The 17,131-nt window shown below is 44.7% G+C and overlaps 1 protein-coding gene across 2 annotated transcripts in view; it reads left to right on the top strand.

Moving 5' to 3' along the window:
• PDE3B (phosphodiesterase 3B) overlaps positions 1–14,922 on the top strand; it is a 1,362,481-nt gene extending 1,347,559 nt beyond the window's left edge. For both annotated transcript variants that reach the window (XM_085648114.1, XM_085648115.1), the window contains one exon: positions 13,676–14,922. In XM_085648114.1, the coding sequence (XP_085504240.1) occupies positions 13,676–13,905 (230 nt within the window). In that variant the 3' untranslated portion in view covers positions 13,906–14,922. The remainder of the gene's footprint in view (positions 1–13,675) is intronic.
• The last annotated feature ends 2,209 nt before the right edge of the window (positions 14,923–17,131 follow it).

Raw genomic sequence — 17,131 nt, 5'->3', positions numbered from 1 at the left:
GCTAGGTCTGATGGAACGCGGTTGTCGCGGGGAGTAGGCATCTAATGCAAAAAGAAACATGGTCTGGAATGCCCATGACGATCCATTATAGCTAAACGGCAGCACTAGATATGGGATACCCTTATTAATGGTATGTGGCATTAAACCACACACCTAGCAATTGGTTGTATTCATGACTAGTTGTTGCTGGTGCAGGAGTTGAATGAATGAATTGTTTACAAACTCAGACCGTCTAGCTTGTTCGTGTTCAGGCAGAGGGTGGAAAGAGTGTAAGGAGACAGTAGGAGGAGGTATAGGCTGTACAGTGGGTGCAAATGGCACTTGAGGGGAGAAGAATACATAACCTACAGTAAACACCATCATACTAAATAATATAAACAGACCTAATAATACAAAACGTTTGCTCTTAATTATTCTACATATTTTTGTCTTAAAGTTCATTTCCTCAGCGGGTCTCTCCATCTTGAAAAACTCCATCCTCTAATCGTGCCGCTCGCGGCGGGTGAGTATCTTCTGCTAAGGAGTACGCCTGTCAGTCCAGGGAACGCCCCAGACCAACCAGAACCGTTGACCTAACGTCTTCGGCCTGTACCCCGAAGTCTTGGCACCGCGACCCTGCGGCTGAACCCGGATGGTGGTTCGAAAAATAAAAAATAAAAAAGTCCTTCAGATGGGAGAGCTATAATATCAAAAAATAGTAAGGGAAGGGAATTTTTATTTGTCCATAGGCCTTGGTCTTAGGTTATAGTGGTTTCTGCCAGGTACTGTCTGGTCTTGAAACAAGAGTTCAGGCTCTGTGGTGTCTATTCGAGTTGACGGTGGCACAGCTTCCTGCAGAATATCGTCGCTTTCTCGTTCTGAAGTCGTTCCCTTTACACGTGCATCACTAAATGGCACAAAACGGGGGACAGAGTCAGTTTCAGAATCAGCGATACCCTCCTGGACCCACCGGTTATATGGTAGAGGCAAAGGGATCCGTTTGCAGTGGGCGCCGTGTATCCAATTCTTTTTCCCTTTCACTCGAACCGCTGATCTTGTCGATAGGAGTACGAGGTGAGGGCCGATCCAACGGGGCTCATCGTTGTTCTTTCGCTGAAAGTTTTTTATGAGCACCCACGAGCCAGGGTCGATAGGGTGTCCTGGAGCTTCAGAGGCCTGGGGCAGAGTATCGTGCACCTGTTGGTGTAAAACACGCAATTTAGCAGTCAATTCATACAGATAGTCAAGCAGTACTGGATGTTCGATTTCACTGAATTTTGTCGGTCTTGGCACACCCCATACATTGGCCGGGCGGCCAAATATGATCTCATATGGGCTAAGTCCCACTCGTGAATGCACAGTCATTCTTGTTGATAGGAGTGCTAAAGGCAGAGCGTCAGGCCATTTAAGACCGGAGCTCGCCTGGATTTTGGCCAGTTTGAGTTTCAGAGTGCCATTGTAGCACTCTACTAATCCAGCTGATTGGGGGTGATTTGCAGCGTGGAACTTCTGCTTTATACCTAATCCCTCACACACATTCTTCATCACTCGACCCACCAATTCACTCCCATTATCACTCCACACCATTCTTGGCATTCCAAACCTAGGGAAAAATTATTTCACAAGGGCTTTGGCTGTGGATAAATCAGTGTTGTCTTTTAGGGGATATGCTTCTATCCATTTTGAAAAAGCGCAAACAACAACCAGTACATATTTCAAGTTGTTGCACCTTTCCATGTGGATAAAATCTAGCTGCAAAACCTCAAATGGATATGATGGAGGTGCAAAATGACCACCTGGAGTCGGGGTTCCCCTACCAGGGTTGTATTTCAAACATACCATACAATTCTTGACCACATTCTCTGCACACTTTGGAATTCCAGCGTTCTGCCATACTGGGGCCAACAACTTACAGATTCCTTAACCACTGGAAGCACATATGCATCAGGTAACAACCATCGCCGATGTTGTGACAAATCAACCCAACAACCATTCTCATCCAATTTACCCGTACTTTCTCTCCACTTGCTCAACTCTTTCTCTGTGGCTTCAGCTTGAAGGGACTTCACACTCTCTATCGTGTCTTCACACATTCCAACATTACCAACCCATCTTGCAGGGCCTGCAACATACATTCGAGTCTTCACATCTTTTGCTGTTTCTTTCGCGATTTCGTCAGCAAATGCATTACCACGACCAACATCATCAGTGACTTTATTGTGCGCACTGCATTTCATAATCGCAACTTGTAACGGTAGGGTCAGTGACTCAAGGAGATCATTCACCAACTTGCCATTCTGAATTTTAGCTCCATGCGAAGTCAGGAACCCACGTTCTTTACATAATCGCCCAAAACTATGGGCCACGCCAAAGGCGTACTGACTGTCAGTATATATGTTCACTTTCATTCCTTCAGACAGCACGCATGCTCTTGTAAGGGCAATTAATTCTGCTGCTTGAGCCGAATTATGTGGTATGCGTGCAGTCTCGACAATTGTGTGCAAAGTCGTGATAGCATAGGCAGCAGTCGTATCACCATTCGGAAGCTTGAAGCACGAACCATCCACCCATAAGGTACCATCACACTCAGTCAGGGGAGTATCTTTAAGATCCACTCTCCCTTTTGTCTCATCTTCTGTTCTGAACAGACAATCATGCTGCTCAATCTCATCTATGTCTGCTGGAATCGGCAATAATGTAGCTGGGTTCAACGTGTTGCATCTCTTTATGTGTATATGGTTTGCCAACAGTGTCAATTCATATCCTGACAATCGAGCACTAGTTAAGTGCTGTGTCTTGGTCCTGTTTAACAATGTGTCCACAGCATGTGGAACCATTCCAATCAATGTGTTATCCATTACCAATCCAGCGGACTGTCGAATAGACATAGCTGCTGCGGCTGTAGCTCTTAAACAACTTGGCAATGCCCTCGCTACCGGTTCCAAGGTTGACGAAAAATATGCGCATGGACGCGGTCTGTCGCCAAAAGGCTGTGTTAACACTGATAATGCGCAACCGTCCTTTTCATGAACATACAATGTAAAAGGCTTGCTGTAGTCAGGGGTACCCAACACAGGTGCTGAACATAATGCATTACGTAATTCCCAAAAACTTTAATGACACTCTTCAGACCATGGGACAGGATTCGGTGTATTTTTACAGGTTAATGCTAACAAAGGTTTTGCCAGCAAAGAAAAATTTGGTATCCAGTGCCTACAGTATGACGTAATGCCCAAGAAAGCACGCACTTCTCTCTGTGTTCTTGGCACACTCAATTGTGCGATGGCTTGAATTCTTTCTGGGGTCAGTTTCCTTCCCTCCTTCGATAAGAGATGACCTAAGTAGGTCACTTCTTGTCGACAATATTGCAGTTTTGAGAGAGACACTTTGTGATGAGAGGCAGACAAATGACGCAACAATGACAATGTAGCTTCTTTACAAATCTTTTCAGTATCCGCGGCGATTAGTAAATCGTCAACATACTGAATGAGGGTAGCACCACTAGGTAAAACAAGTGCGTCGAGCTGTGCTTTTAAAGCTTGACTGTATATTGATGGACTTTCACAGTAGCCCTGTGGAGCGCGTTTAAAGCGGAAGCTTCGACCTCCTAAACTGAAGCCAAAAATGTCCCTGCTCTCCTCTGCAATTGGGATGCTAAAGAAAGCATTCTTTAAATCGATCACTGAGAACCATGCAGCGGAGGCTGGAATCATAGTTAACAAGGCAGTTATATCAGGGACAACTGGAAACTGTGGCACAACCATCTTATTTACCTCTCTAAGATCAATCACAAATCTGTAAACAGCTGGCTGTGAAGGATCCGTACGTTGTAAAACAGGACTATTGCAAACGTTGCCTCTTGTCTCCTCAATTACACCCTTTTTAATCTAATCACTGATAATTGCTAACAACGCTTTCTGACCTTCATTGGAGATCTTGTACTGGGGAATGCGTGGAAATTTAACATTGGCTTTCAAAGTTACCACGTATGGCGGTATTTCCAAAAGGCCCACATCATTAAGACCAGAAGCCCAAAGAGCATCTGGAAGAGATGACAATTCAGCTGGCAGTTCATTCCTTGATAAATACATTGGAGAAATCACTTCCTTACCCAATGTAAGTTGTACTCCTGAGGGAGAACAATATAGCGTTGCATGCAATCTTTTTAACAAATCCAACCATAACAGATTTTCACCACAACCTGTCGTTAGGATGAGGGGTGCTTTTAGCTCACAAGGTCCAACAGAAAGGGGCATAGAACTAGAAATCGGGTTCCTAACTGGGGCGCCAGAAAACCTACTGAAACATTCATTTCGCCAGACAAAGGCGCGCCAGGGAGTTTTGACTGCATAATTGAACTCTTTGCAGCACCAGTGTCCAGCAGAAAGGGCTCTGTTACACCCGCTGTAGTCACCTTAACATACGGTCCACTCTGATCCACTGGTACTGAAACAACTCCCTCTCTCTATGGCTGTCCTAGTAATCATTACCTTCCACATTGTCGTCTTCTGCATAATAGTCATTATGATAGTACTGAGCTGTATTACCAGTAGCGTTGGCTTGCTGATCAAAGCTATTTATCGTATTTTGAGGCGGAAGAGGACGCGCGTTCTGGGGAACATTTCCACGCCCTCTACCTCTAGGAGCTTGCGGACCACCTCTACCTCTTGCGCCAACGCAATATTAGTACGCTGCAACAATTTAGAACAACTATACTTAAAATGACCTTCCTCCTTGCAATATGAACATTGATTGGGACCTATAGGGATACGTGGTTGATAATACCCATTCATTTGCTGGTTATTCTGAAACTGTTGGGGTTGCTGATGGACACCTTGGGTTTGCCTATAATTATTCTGACCTCCACGTGGCGGATAAGCCTGCTGTAAAAGAACCTTCGTTTTCAATTCTTTCGTTTTCTTGTCTGTTCTATCCTTCTCGTCTTTATCCCTATTTTCGTAATACTGTGCAGTAGCCAGTATTTGCGCTGAAGAGGAAACCGCCCAAGAACTCTCTGAATCTTTTAATTTCTTACACAACTCGGGAAGTAGATTCTGCACAAATTTATCAACAAATAACCGTTGGCCACCTTCAGTACTCATGTCTTGACCACTGTGGTCGATAAACGTTTCTTCAAACCTTGTAAAGAAATCGGACACTGTTTCATCTTTCTTCTGCTTGCATGCGGATAGTTTATCCCAATTCACGCGCATCGCGGGCATTAAAGTTTTCATGTATGTAATAATTCTACCAGGGAGTTCTGCTACGAGGGGCTCAGGTTTTGCACCACCAACTTGTCTAGTGTCTGCGGCAATGATATTAGCCCATGTGCCCCCTAGTTCTGAAGCATGATCTGTATTGCGAATGGATCCCCATAAAGGCTGTGGAACAACATTCCCGAACAACATATCTATATCAGCTAGATTCATGACACACGATTCTGCAGTTTGTGATAACTCCTTATAATATCCTGCAGGGTTTTTACGGGGGTCAGGCAATGTCTGTTTAAGCGCTAACACCTCAGAACGCTTTCATGGGACATGTACCCAAACACGCTGAAAATGAGCTGGAGCAGCAGCAATACCTCGAGCGGCATCAGCCGCAACGGCCTCCTTCCATTCCGGAGGGACTTCTCTCATAGGGTATTGTCGCACTTTTCCCTTTTTCCCCACAGGGAATTCCTGTTCGAACAATGATTGTTGACGATCATCATTCCTGAAGGACAGTAAAATCGCAACTGCTTTATCTACGTCGGGACCCACAATTGTACCTGTTCCAAAATCAAATCGCATTCGACACAACTCCTGCGGGTTTGAGTTTGAACCATGATCTTCCAATTCCTCACAGAGGAGTTCACACATTTTTTCAAACACATACCTCTGTTTTGGGGCGTCCCATTGGTGAAAAACGTTAACAACTGACTCCACATCATAGAGTGAAGAAAAAACAATCCACCTACGTGCCATATGGTCTAATACCTCTTTCTCTTCAGGATTAGGCAGCTGACTACGCAACTGCTTACGTTGTAAACCAGGGGTCATACTAGACGACCCAAAGAGAGGCGACATTAAACTAGTAACTACATTAGCTATTCGTTGTTGTGCTGAAGGAGAAGTTGAGGCGAAAACGGGGGGAAAGACAGAGGGAAGAAAAGCGGGTGCAGATGCAGATACAGGGGCAGTGTTAGGAAGAGCGCCAAGGGAGGCAGCTGATGTACTAGGCAAAGTCGTAGGAAGCGCAGGGGAGACAGGTAACGAAATTGGCAGCCCTTGAGAGGGCTGCGCTGTAGGGATAGGAGCCAGCTGAGGAGGAGCTGGCGGCTGTGGGAAGGCTTGCGGCACATTAACTGGAGGCTGCACATTTACGAGCTGTGGAGGTGCTGTGGCATTTTGCGCATACGGGGGTGGCGAACTTAGCAAATGGGACATTAGGGAATCTTTCTCTTTTGTCTCATCTTGTGGTAGGGGTGACAAAACTGGGTAACATTTATCAATCCCTAGTTTGCACTGTCTATGTAACTGCTCATTCATTTGTTTCTCCTCATTATCTTTAAATTGCACAGCTGCTTGCATCATTGACATACCTTTTTCTCTCTTATTCCTTTTCGCTAGCTTAATTTCCTTCTGTTTGGCTTCCTTTCGCCATAGGGGGAAAGAATCAAACATCGCCGGCCGGGCTTTCTTTTTAAATAATTTAACTTCCAAATTATCTAAGATATCTGTATCGAAACTACCATTTTGGGGCCATTTTAAAACACCGTCCTTTCTGGTGTATCGGATCCATACTTCATTATATGCAATGGGGCCCACGCCATGTTTTACATAAAGCTCATAAGTTGGAGTTCCAATTGGAGGAACCGGACACGAATCCTCTAATTGGGAATCCCTTTTACAACCCAAACAAAACAATCTTCCAAATACACTAGAACCAGGCATCTTCGCTCACTAGTCTAGTTTCAAACTTCAAAGGATTACCGAATACGATAATCTCGTGAATACACGAGTCCTCTGCCTTTGGCACTTGCAAGTTCCAAATCAAAGCGATCCCGAAGGATACCAAATTCCCGAAGGATACCAAACAAACTGGGAGACGCTCCACTTATACTTAACAGAGGTATCGATGATCGATGGCGTCACCAGAAGACTCTCTCAATTGTTTCGCTTTACCAAATCGTCAAGGGTCCAAAACAGGACGATTAATCAGGGCAGCAGTCCTTCGTAGCCGTCGGGACGCGGAGAACCTTGCAGAAAAGACTTTCGGACCACGTCGACATGCAGGGGTCGATGAAGTGGCGGCCATCCTCCGGAATTTCCACACGAAGCTCCTCACGAACCTCTGGCTTGGACCGGTACCGCTGAAATCGCCCAACGTTGAGCGCCAACTGAAGTACTGGGTTTTTAAAACCCAGCGGTGCAGGGGAACACACCCTAAGACTTCGAGTTCTTCCCGTTTCAGACCCACAGAAACACAGAGTCTTCTCGGTGAAGTCAAAGATCGTATTTATTGGCTGCAGACCAATTACAGGTATCCGAGAAGTACAACACAATGTATGTTCTCAGGAGACTGCTTAAACTTACAGAAACGGCCTTCTCCTTATATACAAAATATCATGCTTCAGGCACACATTCCTCGTTTTACGATATGGTCATTCATATGTATTCATTACAAACGTAAAGGCAGAGTCATGATGACCATCCCACATTCAAGTTCAGCCAGCCCACAATTATTTACCCAGAGAGGCTCAGATCCCACATCAGATATCAGCAGACCCCAATAAACACGGGCACCTCCTGTTTGTAAAACAAGCCATAAAGCAGGAAGAGTCAGGTGTGAAAGAGATTAGCCGGAGGCTTGTGTGGGATGAAAAGGCTTTATGGTGTGTCAAACCCTGATGCTAATCACAGGTGGCCGTAGGACGGGGAGCTCGTGAGACCGGACTGACCTGGGGCGGTGGAGCCAAGTCGCATAGGTCACAGAGAAGTCAATGGAAGGCACATGTGTTCTCAAGGCCTGTACTTGTCCTTAATGTGTAGCCTATGTGAGGGCAACCATAAGATGGCCACTGCTCCAAGATGGAACCCACGAAGTCAATGTGTAATATCGTATACAAAGTGCATTTATTGATAAAACGTTATGCAAAACACTTGTACATACTGCATTGGCCATTCGCGGTTCGCTGATACCGGAATAGGCAGGGTAGGGCCCTGCCTCCTACGCGGTCCCAAATTTTAAAGTACCACATCCGGAGCGTTCTCTGGCTCCATCGCCGACGCATTCTCCAGCTCCGGTGGAAGAGGCTCCGGTTCCTGATGAGTCGTCGACTCCATTGGCTCCACCGTCGGCGCCGATTGTCCCGAGTCCGGTAATGCCTCAGTCTGAGCCTTACCCCCCCTTTCCTGGCCCGGGACAAGACCCATCGCATTATTTAAATGTCATGTATGGTGTCTTTTCAAGAGCAATGTACCCCTCTGGAGCACCTTTGGGTCCCATGGGCCCAATGGCCTTTAATTTGGGGGTTCCTCAGGCCTATGCTCAGGCTCCCTTTATGCCATTCTTTTCAGGGGCGCCATCTTGGCATTTCCCAATGTCAACGCCGCTCCCTTCTTCTCCGGCTCCAGCTAGACCTCGTTCGACTCAGGCTGTGCCTCCGGATCCATGTTCGACTCCGGCTCCGTCGGAGTCATGTGTGGCGCCGCCAACGCCGGTTCCGAGGATGAGATCCAGGTGGGAGGCGTGGAGGATCTTGGAAGAACAGAGGTATCGGGCAGAGGAAATTGAAGAGGTTGAACTTCAGGAGTTGGATGACTTTATTGAAGAATTAAAGGAGGCAAGTGACCTTGATATGTCCCCAGAATGGGAGCTTTCTCCTTCATCAGATGCTCCCTCTAAGGATGTGGCTCCTTACCACACAGTTAGAAGGAAGGCAGCGGAGCTCTTGGACTTGCAGCTCCCAACTGCTGAATTTAAGTCAAACATCTAGACGGAGGTTCTTCAGGCCCCCTCCACTGTGGTAGAACCTTTGCTTCCTTTTAACGATGCCATCACTGAGCCAGTTATGGAGGTTTGGTGCAAGCCCTTTTCGGCTCCGGCAGTGTCTAAATCTGTTCCTAGGAGGTACAGGGCGGCTCCAGGAGATTCGGACTTTCTAACTTCCCATCCTACTCCTGAGAGTCTGGTGGTTCAAGCTGCATGTTCGAAACAGTCTTCTGGAGCTTTTCCTCAAGTTCGTAGCGATAGTCTAAAAAGCTTGACCAGTCGGCCAAGAAGGTGTTCTCCTTGGCAAGTATGGCCTTGAAGTCCACAAATGCCACCTGCCTTTTGGGCAGTTACATCCACGCCCTGATGGATTCTGCAAAACAGCTGGCTCCTAAATTGTCAGAGGAGGACAGGCAGAATTTTAATGAGGTCTTGTCGGACACTCAAGCTGCTACACAACAGGTTATACAGAGTGGTTTGGACACTGCGGACTCTGTTGCTAGGATTATGGGCTCTTTGGTTACCACTAGAAGAAGTGCTTTACTAAAGTCATCGGAGTTCTCTCCAGATGTGCAGGCTACACTTCTGGATCTACCCTTTGATGGTTCTGGACTGTTTGGGAAGAAAGCAGATGCAGCCTTGGAGAGGTTCAAGGACAGCAAAGCCACATCCAAGTCTCTGGGCCTGCAGGCTCAGCCTAGAGGTTCCTCATTCAGAAGGTACAGAGGTTTTGGAAGGTCGTCCTTTCGGACCTACAGGCAGCCTCATCAGCAACAGCAAAATACCCTGTATAAGTCCTACAGGGGTAGAAACAGAAGTTGCCCACGAGGTAGTCAGCCCTCCTCCCTCCCTCCCTCCCTCCTACCACTGCAAAGCAGCCCTAGATCCACCATTCTGGATCATGTTGGTCCAGTGGGGGGTCGGCTTACCCATTTTCTGCAAGATTGGAAATTGGTCACTACAGACCTTTGGGTTCTAAATCTTGTGGAAAATGGGTATGCTCTTCCCTTTCGGGTATTCCCTCCAAATTACCCTCCTTGCCAAGGTGTTTGCTCGGAGGACCACCTTCTTCTCCTTCCGGAGGAAGTCCGAACATTACTGAAAAAAGGTGCAATAGAGGTGGGTCCAGAGCGGGAAAGGGGTCAGGGATGATACTCCTGGTATTTCCTGATGCCCAAGAAGGATGGCAGGCTACGTCCAATCCTGGATCTCAGGATCTTGAACCTTTTTGAAGCAGGAGAAGTTCAAGATGCTCACCCTTGCGCAGGTTCCTCAAGCGCTGCAACAGGAGGACTGGATGGTGTCGATCGACTTGCAGGATGCGTATTTTCATATTCCGATCCTGGAGTCGCACAGGAAGTATCTCCGTTTTACGGTAGGGTCGCAACATTATCAGTTTGCGGTTCTCCTATTTGGTCTTACTACTGCACCTAGAGTCTTCACCAAGGTGATGGCAGTGGTGGCAGCCCATCTGATCAAAGCGGAGTCGCCAGAGAAGGTGCTTCATCATCTGCAGGTTACAACTTGGGTTTCTCGATAAACGTGCCCAAATCTCACCTGGTGCCCTCTCAGCGCAACCTGTTCATAGGGACGGTACTGGACACTACTGTGTGTCGAGCTTTCCCACCTCCACAAAGGATTCTCGACATACAGGAAATTGTTTTACAATGGAGCGGTTGTTCCAGTCCTGAAGGTCCTTCTTCTACTCGGTCTGTTTGCTTCCTGCATTCTGTTGGTCAACCATGCACGCTGGCACATGAGGGCGCTCCAGTGATGCCTCTGCAGGCAGTGGTATCAAAACAACGGAGATCTCAGGGAGTCTGTGAGGATCTCCAGAGAAGCTGCAGCGGATCTGTCTTGGTGGAGCTTGGAGGGCAATCTGTCTCAAGGAAAGCCCTTCCATCGACCTCCATCGGTGGCCACAGTGATAACGGATGCATCCACTTTAGGGTGGGGTGCGCATCTGGGGGATCTGGAGATCAAGGGTCTTCGGTCTCCAGAGGAAAGGTTGCTTCACATCAACCTTTTGGAGTTGCAGGCGATACGTTTGGCACTCAAGGCCTTCCTCCCTTCCCTACGCGGTCAGTCGGTTCAAGTCCTGACGGGCAACACTACCGCGATGTGGTATGTCAACAAGCAGGGAGGAGTGGGGTCGCATTGTCTCTGCAGAGAGGCTCTGTGTCTCTGGTCCTGGGTTCAGAATCATCAGATTTGTCTGATGGCAAATCTCTCCGGAGTTCTGTGCGTGCAGACAGTCTCAGTCGGCAGTTCTCTGCCGACCACACGTGGAGGCTCCATCCGGAGGTGGTTCGTCACGTCTTTCGGACGTGGGGAACTCCTCGGGTGGACCTGTTTGCCACTCACGAGAACGCTCACTGCCCGTCATTCTGCAGTCTCCAGTATCCGATGCAGGGGGCTTTGGGGGACGCGTTTCAGTTGAAATGGAACTCACATCTCCTTTACGCGTTTCCTCCCATACCCTTGATTCCTCGGGTTCTGAGGAAGATTCGCCAAGACCGGGCCCAAGTCATATTGATCGCCCCGGATTGGCCAAGAAGGGTGTGGTATACAGATCTTCTCCACCTCTCCTCGTGCCCTCTGCTCCGTCTCCCTCTCAGGGCAGACCTCCTCTCGCAGGGGCAGGTTCTACACCCCCACCTCCAGAGCTTACACCTTCATGCCTGGAGATTGAACGAGGCAACCTGAATTCTTTTTCTCTCCCGTCTGACGTGGTAGATGTGATTTTGTCTGCCAGGCGTCATTCCACCAAGTCTATCTATTCCTGTAGGTGGTCCAATTACGGTTCATTAAGGGCCTTACCAACAAATTTCCGCCCACTCCATTTATTGTGCCTCAATGGGACTTAAATCTTGTCTTAACTTACTTGATGGGTTCTCCCTTTGAACCTTTGCACAAGTGTCCCTTAAGGCTATTGTCTTTTAAAACAGTTTTTCTCATTGCCATTACCTCGGCAAGGAGGGTAAGTGAGCTTCAAGCTCTGAGTTCGAAACCCCCGTTCTTGACTATTCATGCTGAAAGAATGGTACTCAGGACAAGGGCTGCTTTTCTGCCTAAGGTGGTAACTCCTTTCCATCTGGGGCAGTCCATTAGCCTTCCTACCTTCTATCCTCCCCTCACCCTTCCAAGGAGGAGGAGCGGCTTCAGCACTTGGACCCTAAAAGGGCGGTGAGTTTTTACCTCGATAGAACTAAAGACTTTCGAGTGGATGACCAGCTCTTCGTGGGCTTCATTGGCTGCAGGAAAGGCAGAGCGGTGCACAAGCGCACTCTTTCCAGATGAATTATCTTGTGCATCAAGATCTGTTACTCTTTTTGGCCGGTAAGGAACCTCCAGAGGGTATAAGAGCTCATTCTACCAGGGCAAAGTCTTCTACATCTGCCATATCTGGAGGTGTTCCTATGGAGGACATTTGTAGAGCGGCAACTTGGGCCTCCCTCCACAACTTCGCGAAGCATTACTGCTTAGATACCGAGGTGAGGAGGGACGGACACTTTGCACGTTCTGTCCTTCAGGACTTTTTGGTATAGAATGGTGGACACCCTCCTCAGGGAGTGGGGACTGCTGAGGGAATCTATTCACAAGGTGAGGAATCCACTGGCAGATGTATCCATCAGAAGAACAAGTTACTTCCCTTCGGTAACGCTTTTTCTGGTGGATACAGTATCTGCCTGTGGATTCCTCACTGACCCACCCTCCTCCCCGTGGTCCACCCTTGTATACCTACAATAGTGATAATGTTACAAAATGTGTCTGTTATTGTCAAAGGAAGTGTGTTGTTTCTTTTGCTTTCCTGCATTGACTTCACACTGTGTGTGTTGGATTGAATATTATGTACTGTGATATATATTGTTGCCAGTTCGTCCGTGTGCCTCGAAGGCACAGAAAAAAAGGGCGGAACTGATATCACGCCGACGAGGCCCTCTTATGGCTCCAGTGACGTCAGCGGAGCCGAATGCTGAGCCATGCTATTGTGACGTCGTCCTCATCGGCGTGGAGAGCTACAAAAATTTCCGAATGTTGCTGGCACAGGGGATATTCACAAGGTGAGGAATCCACAGGCAGATACTGTATACACCAGAAAAAGCGTTACCGAAGGTAAGTAACTTATTCTTCAGCGTATAAAGGAGTGAGTGTGAGGAAAAGTGTGTTTGCATCTAATTTCCATCTAGTCTTGATCTCACATAGTAGGTTATATTGAACGAATTGAACCATCTCGTATTAGCTGCTGATTTTGTCTATGCAGATACAGTGGGTTTCACCTTTGTGCCGCTACCACCGTGTAGCTTAGCAAGGCAACATTAAACAGCAAGTTTCTTGGCTTGTGCATTCGCACGTTCCTTATGCATTTGTTTTCCTGATGTTATGAATTCATTTAATTTAAGATTAAAAAGTAGAGCATTTATTATTTTAAAAAAATCTTGAAAACCGCAAGGGCAGAACTGTTCAACAACATGGGGTTCACTTCCCAACTATAAATACAGTAAAAAACAAATCTTGTTGCTTTGCATAGTCTCTGAACTCCTGTAAAGAATGTGGTCTCTATCCTTGATTCTTTTTCATAGTAAGTGGCATGTATGGCTTTTATTGTTCTTTATTTCTTGGTTTATAATTTTTTGGTCTTAATATTTGATTTGTCGATGTATTGTGTACAATATTTAAATGTTATATAGTTATACACGTCATTTCTTTAATGTTACAGGACCACAACGAAGGAAAGCCAGAAGACGCATGTTTTGTCAGTTAATGCATCACCTAAGCGAAAATCATAAAGTATGGAAGAAGGTGATGGAGGAGGAAGAAAAAATCAAAGCTGAAACTAGTAAACATCAGGGCGACAACTTGTCCATACCTCAAACAGATGAAATACAGGTCATTGAAGAAGCAGATGAAGAGGAAGAACGGCAGCTTGTGGAGGATAGAAAATGCTAGGGCATTAATGTGAGTGATGCCCGATATGAGAGGATGCACTCTACACAGCCGACTTGAGACTGACATGCATCACATACTATAACATTGAAAGGCCTTAATACTGTGAGACGATTATTGCTGCCTGTGCAGTGTCCAACTCTATGCACTTTCACAACATGGAAAAGATGGGCACTATTCAGATTGAATATTGTATACACTGATGCAAAATCCTCTTGTACCCTGTGAAGGGTAAACATTCATTATTCTAATGCTGCCTTTCTGAATACCAAGCTCCCTTTTCCTATGAGGTACAGTACCTTCAATGAAAAAAATCAAAAAACTATTGACTTACGTTACCACCAAAGTGACCAGAATTTTACCTACATGGAAACACAATGATGGATTCCAGTTCTTTCTAGACTTTTGCTTTATTTATGTTTTGATGAACAGGAATCTGAACTAAAGTCTATGCCTGCTTCTTTATTATTATAAAACATTGAAGTATGGACTTAGTATGGATTATCGACTTGTCCCCCTGTCTTCACCCTAGGATCATTCTGATCTGTTGAATTTTTTTTATTGACTATGAAAAAGCGCATATTCTAATTTTATAATTGAAAACCCATGGTGCATCAACTTCGGATGCTTTTTAATACATATAGTTTTTTTTGGTTAAAACGCTGTGGTCTGCAGCAATCTTTCAATCATGCTTGTTAATGACTCATCTCTTTCCAGTGATGAGGTAATGGTCTGTGGTAAAACAAAAGCGGATATAAATTTCGAAAAATGAAGGGATTTTTATTATGTTTTAATAATACGTTTATAACAATTCTGTTTTTTCTGCAGGATCTGTGTGAATTAGCATTAAATTTAGGGCACAACAGCTATTCTACCCAAGATCCCACAGCAACTTTTAATTCCTTGGCTAACTGAATTTCCTAATGAGCTTAATTTATCCGTTCAGTTGTATTTATAATTACAGGCCAGGTTAAATGAAAACGTATAGTTTTATTTTTTGCAATAAACAGTTTAATCTTATTTTTTAAAACATTTCTTGTTCATTTAAACAACAGTGGACCATGGAGGACAAATCATAATGTGAACAATTTGTGCTTCAGGGAAGCACAGTATGGTTTCACTGCACGAATAGCATTTGCTGCAGTAAAACAGTACCTATGCCAGAATGTTTTAAGTGCATAATTTCATGTTTGAAGACATACATGAGTGCTTAGTGCCCTTTTGGTTCATCGTTTGATTCACCTGCGAAAGGTTCTTTTGTGCGGGCAATGTGTTCCTAGCTGTGTGAGATATTACTGACCATCAGCTAGGCCATATTTCTTTCCAGAATTGCTAGGGTAACCTTTACATTGAGAGGCCATTACTTCATCCAAGAGGACTTGCTGTGTGCGCTTGTTAGGGTTTAGTCATGAAGTTACTTAGAATATAGCAGATAACCTTATGGTGCCTTAATATTTAATAAATAACATGCATCTGTAAAAAATAAAGTGCTCATCTTCAACATAATTGCATAGCTTGTCCAAAACAATATTATTCAGAAAAAGTTAATTCTTTCCAGTGGTCATTCATTTGACTGTAGTAATGAAAGTTCCACTCCCGCAAACATGTAAACGAAAGGTGGGCCCTGTTGTCACATCTGAAATTGGAATCTGTATACCATGGTTACCTATGATTAGTGTATCACTGCAACTTTTAGTAGATTCATAGACATCCCTAAGAGAATTCATGGAAATGTATACCTAATTAAATATTCCAATGCTATTCCTTATACTTCAAAGGATTGTCCTTGGGTCGGACAATTCACATTAATAAATGTTAGACATGCATATATTAACATATGTGCTTTTAATTTCAGGCAGGGAAAGTCTTGGGATAACTTCTGCACCCCATCTGCTCTTTTATGACAAACATGTAGAAATAAATCCAAATAGAATGGAAACATCAATCCTCACTCTCAGTATACACTTCCAATACCGGTGGTAGTTTTTACATCGGAAGCAGAGTGACACTTATCCATGTAAAATCCAATTTCTTTTCAGATTTTTAGGCTTGGTCGTTCGTTGACTTTTTGACCCAAATATCTGAAAATACTGTTTTTGTAAAGAGGAATGAGGGATTTCTGCCCATAACTTATACCTTTTGTGCATTTAAGTGACTCTTATGCATGAAAAAAATGTTTGTAACCCTGGTCCAGTGTGCTACATCTGATTTAAGTATAAAAATATGCTTTCATTCCAAGCAAGAAGGGTACCAGTCATTTGAAGTCAGCAAAACACAATTGACTATTTACTGAATAAATACAGCTGCATCGATGCTAGAAAAAACTTTAATAGTGGCTTTTATTAGTGTTATCGCAACATAATATTTTGCTAGCAACACAAAAAAAGTACGTTAGTGGTGTATAGTTTGGGAAAGGGTAAAGCAACAGGTAAGATGAAATTTAAATACAAATGTTTGGCTTTGAGGCTATTGGAAAAAAAAATACCATTCTGTTGCTTAAATGTAATTGGTAGCCTGCCCCATAATTTACCTGTTTACTATGCGCCAAGAGCATATTGTTTCATGTACGTTGGTGTGTTCACTTAATTTAGGTATCTCACTTCCTCACTCTGATCCACAATACACATTGATGCATGAAACTCCAAATGAGGCAATTTCTAAAAACACTACAACGTAGTCTAATTACAGCTCTGTATTCTTGACTATAGTGTAAAGCCTATTTAATGCCTTGTCATCGTGGAAGCAGATTTGAAATGCCCTGAACGATTATATTTATACAATCTGAATGTCACTGATCTGCAATTTTTCCCTAGCGTAAATGCAAACAATTGCTCATGCTTCTCCTGCTCATTGTTTATTACGACGTATGTTTTATACTCATTGCCAGACTGTATAAGTTGGTAGCTGAAGTGGAAACCATGAATACCTTAAGTGTTTGGATTCTGCATAGACTTAATTTCTGATATCAAAACTCCTTAAGCTTTTTTGCTTTATCACTTCTGTATGTTGACTGTATTGAAATTCGTTTTTATACTTTCAGTGTGAAGAAACTTTATATATTTATAAATTTAAATCTTTAAATTCCTCAGAAATTTATTATGAAAGGGAACCTGGTTGTCTGATGAACAATTTCAAGGTTATATGTTTGGGTACAGCGCTATGCGATTGTCCCAAACAGACACCTGAATGGCTGTTTAGAAAGTCGTTACATGTTTTTTAAATTATTTCA

This window comes from Triturus cristatus, chromosome 3_2 (assembly GCF_964204655.1).
Source record: "Triturus cristatus chromosome 3_2, aTriCri1.1, whole genome shotgun sequence".
In the NCBI taxonomy this organism is placed as follows: domain Eukaryota; kingdom Metazoa; phylum Chordata; class Amphibia; order Caudata; family Salamandridae; genus Triturus; species Triturus cristatus.
This window is presented reverse-complemented; position numbering and strand designations above follow the sequence as displayed.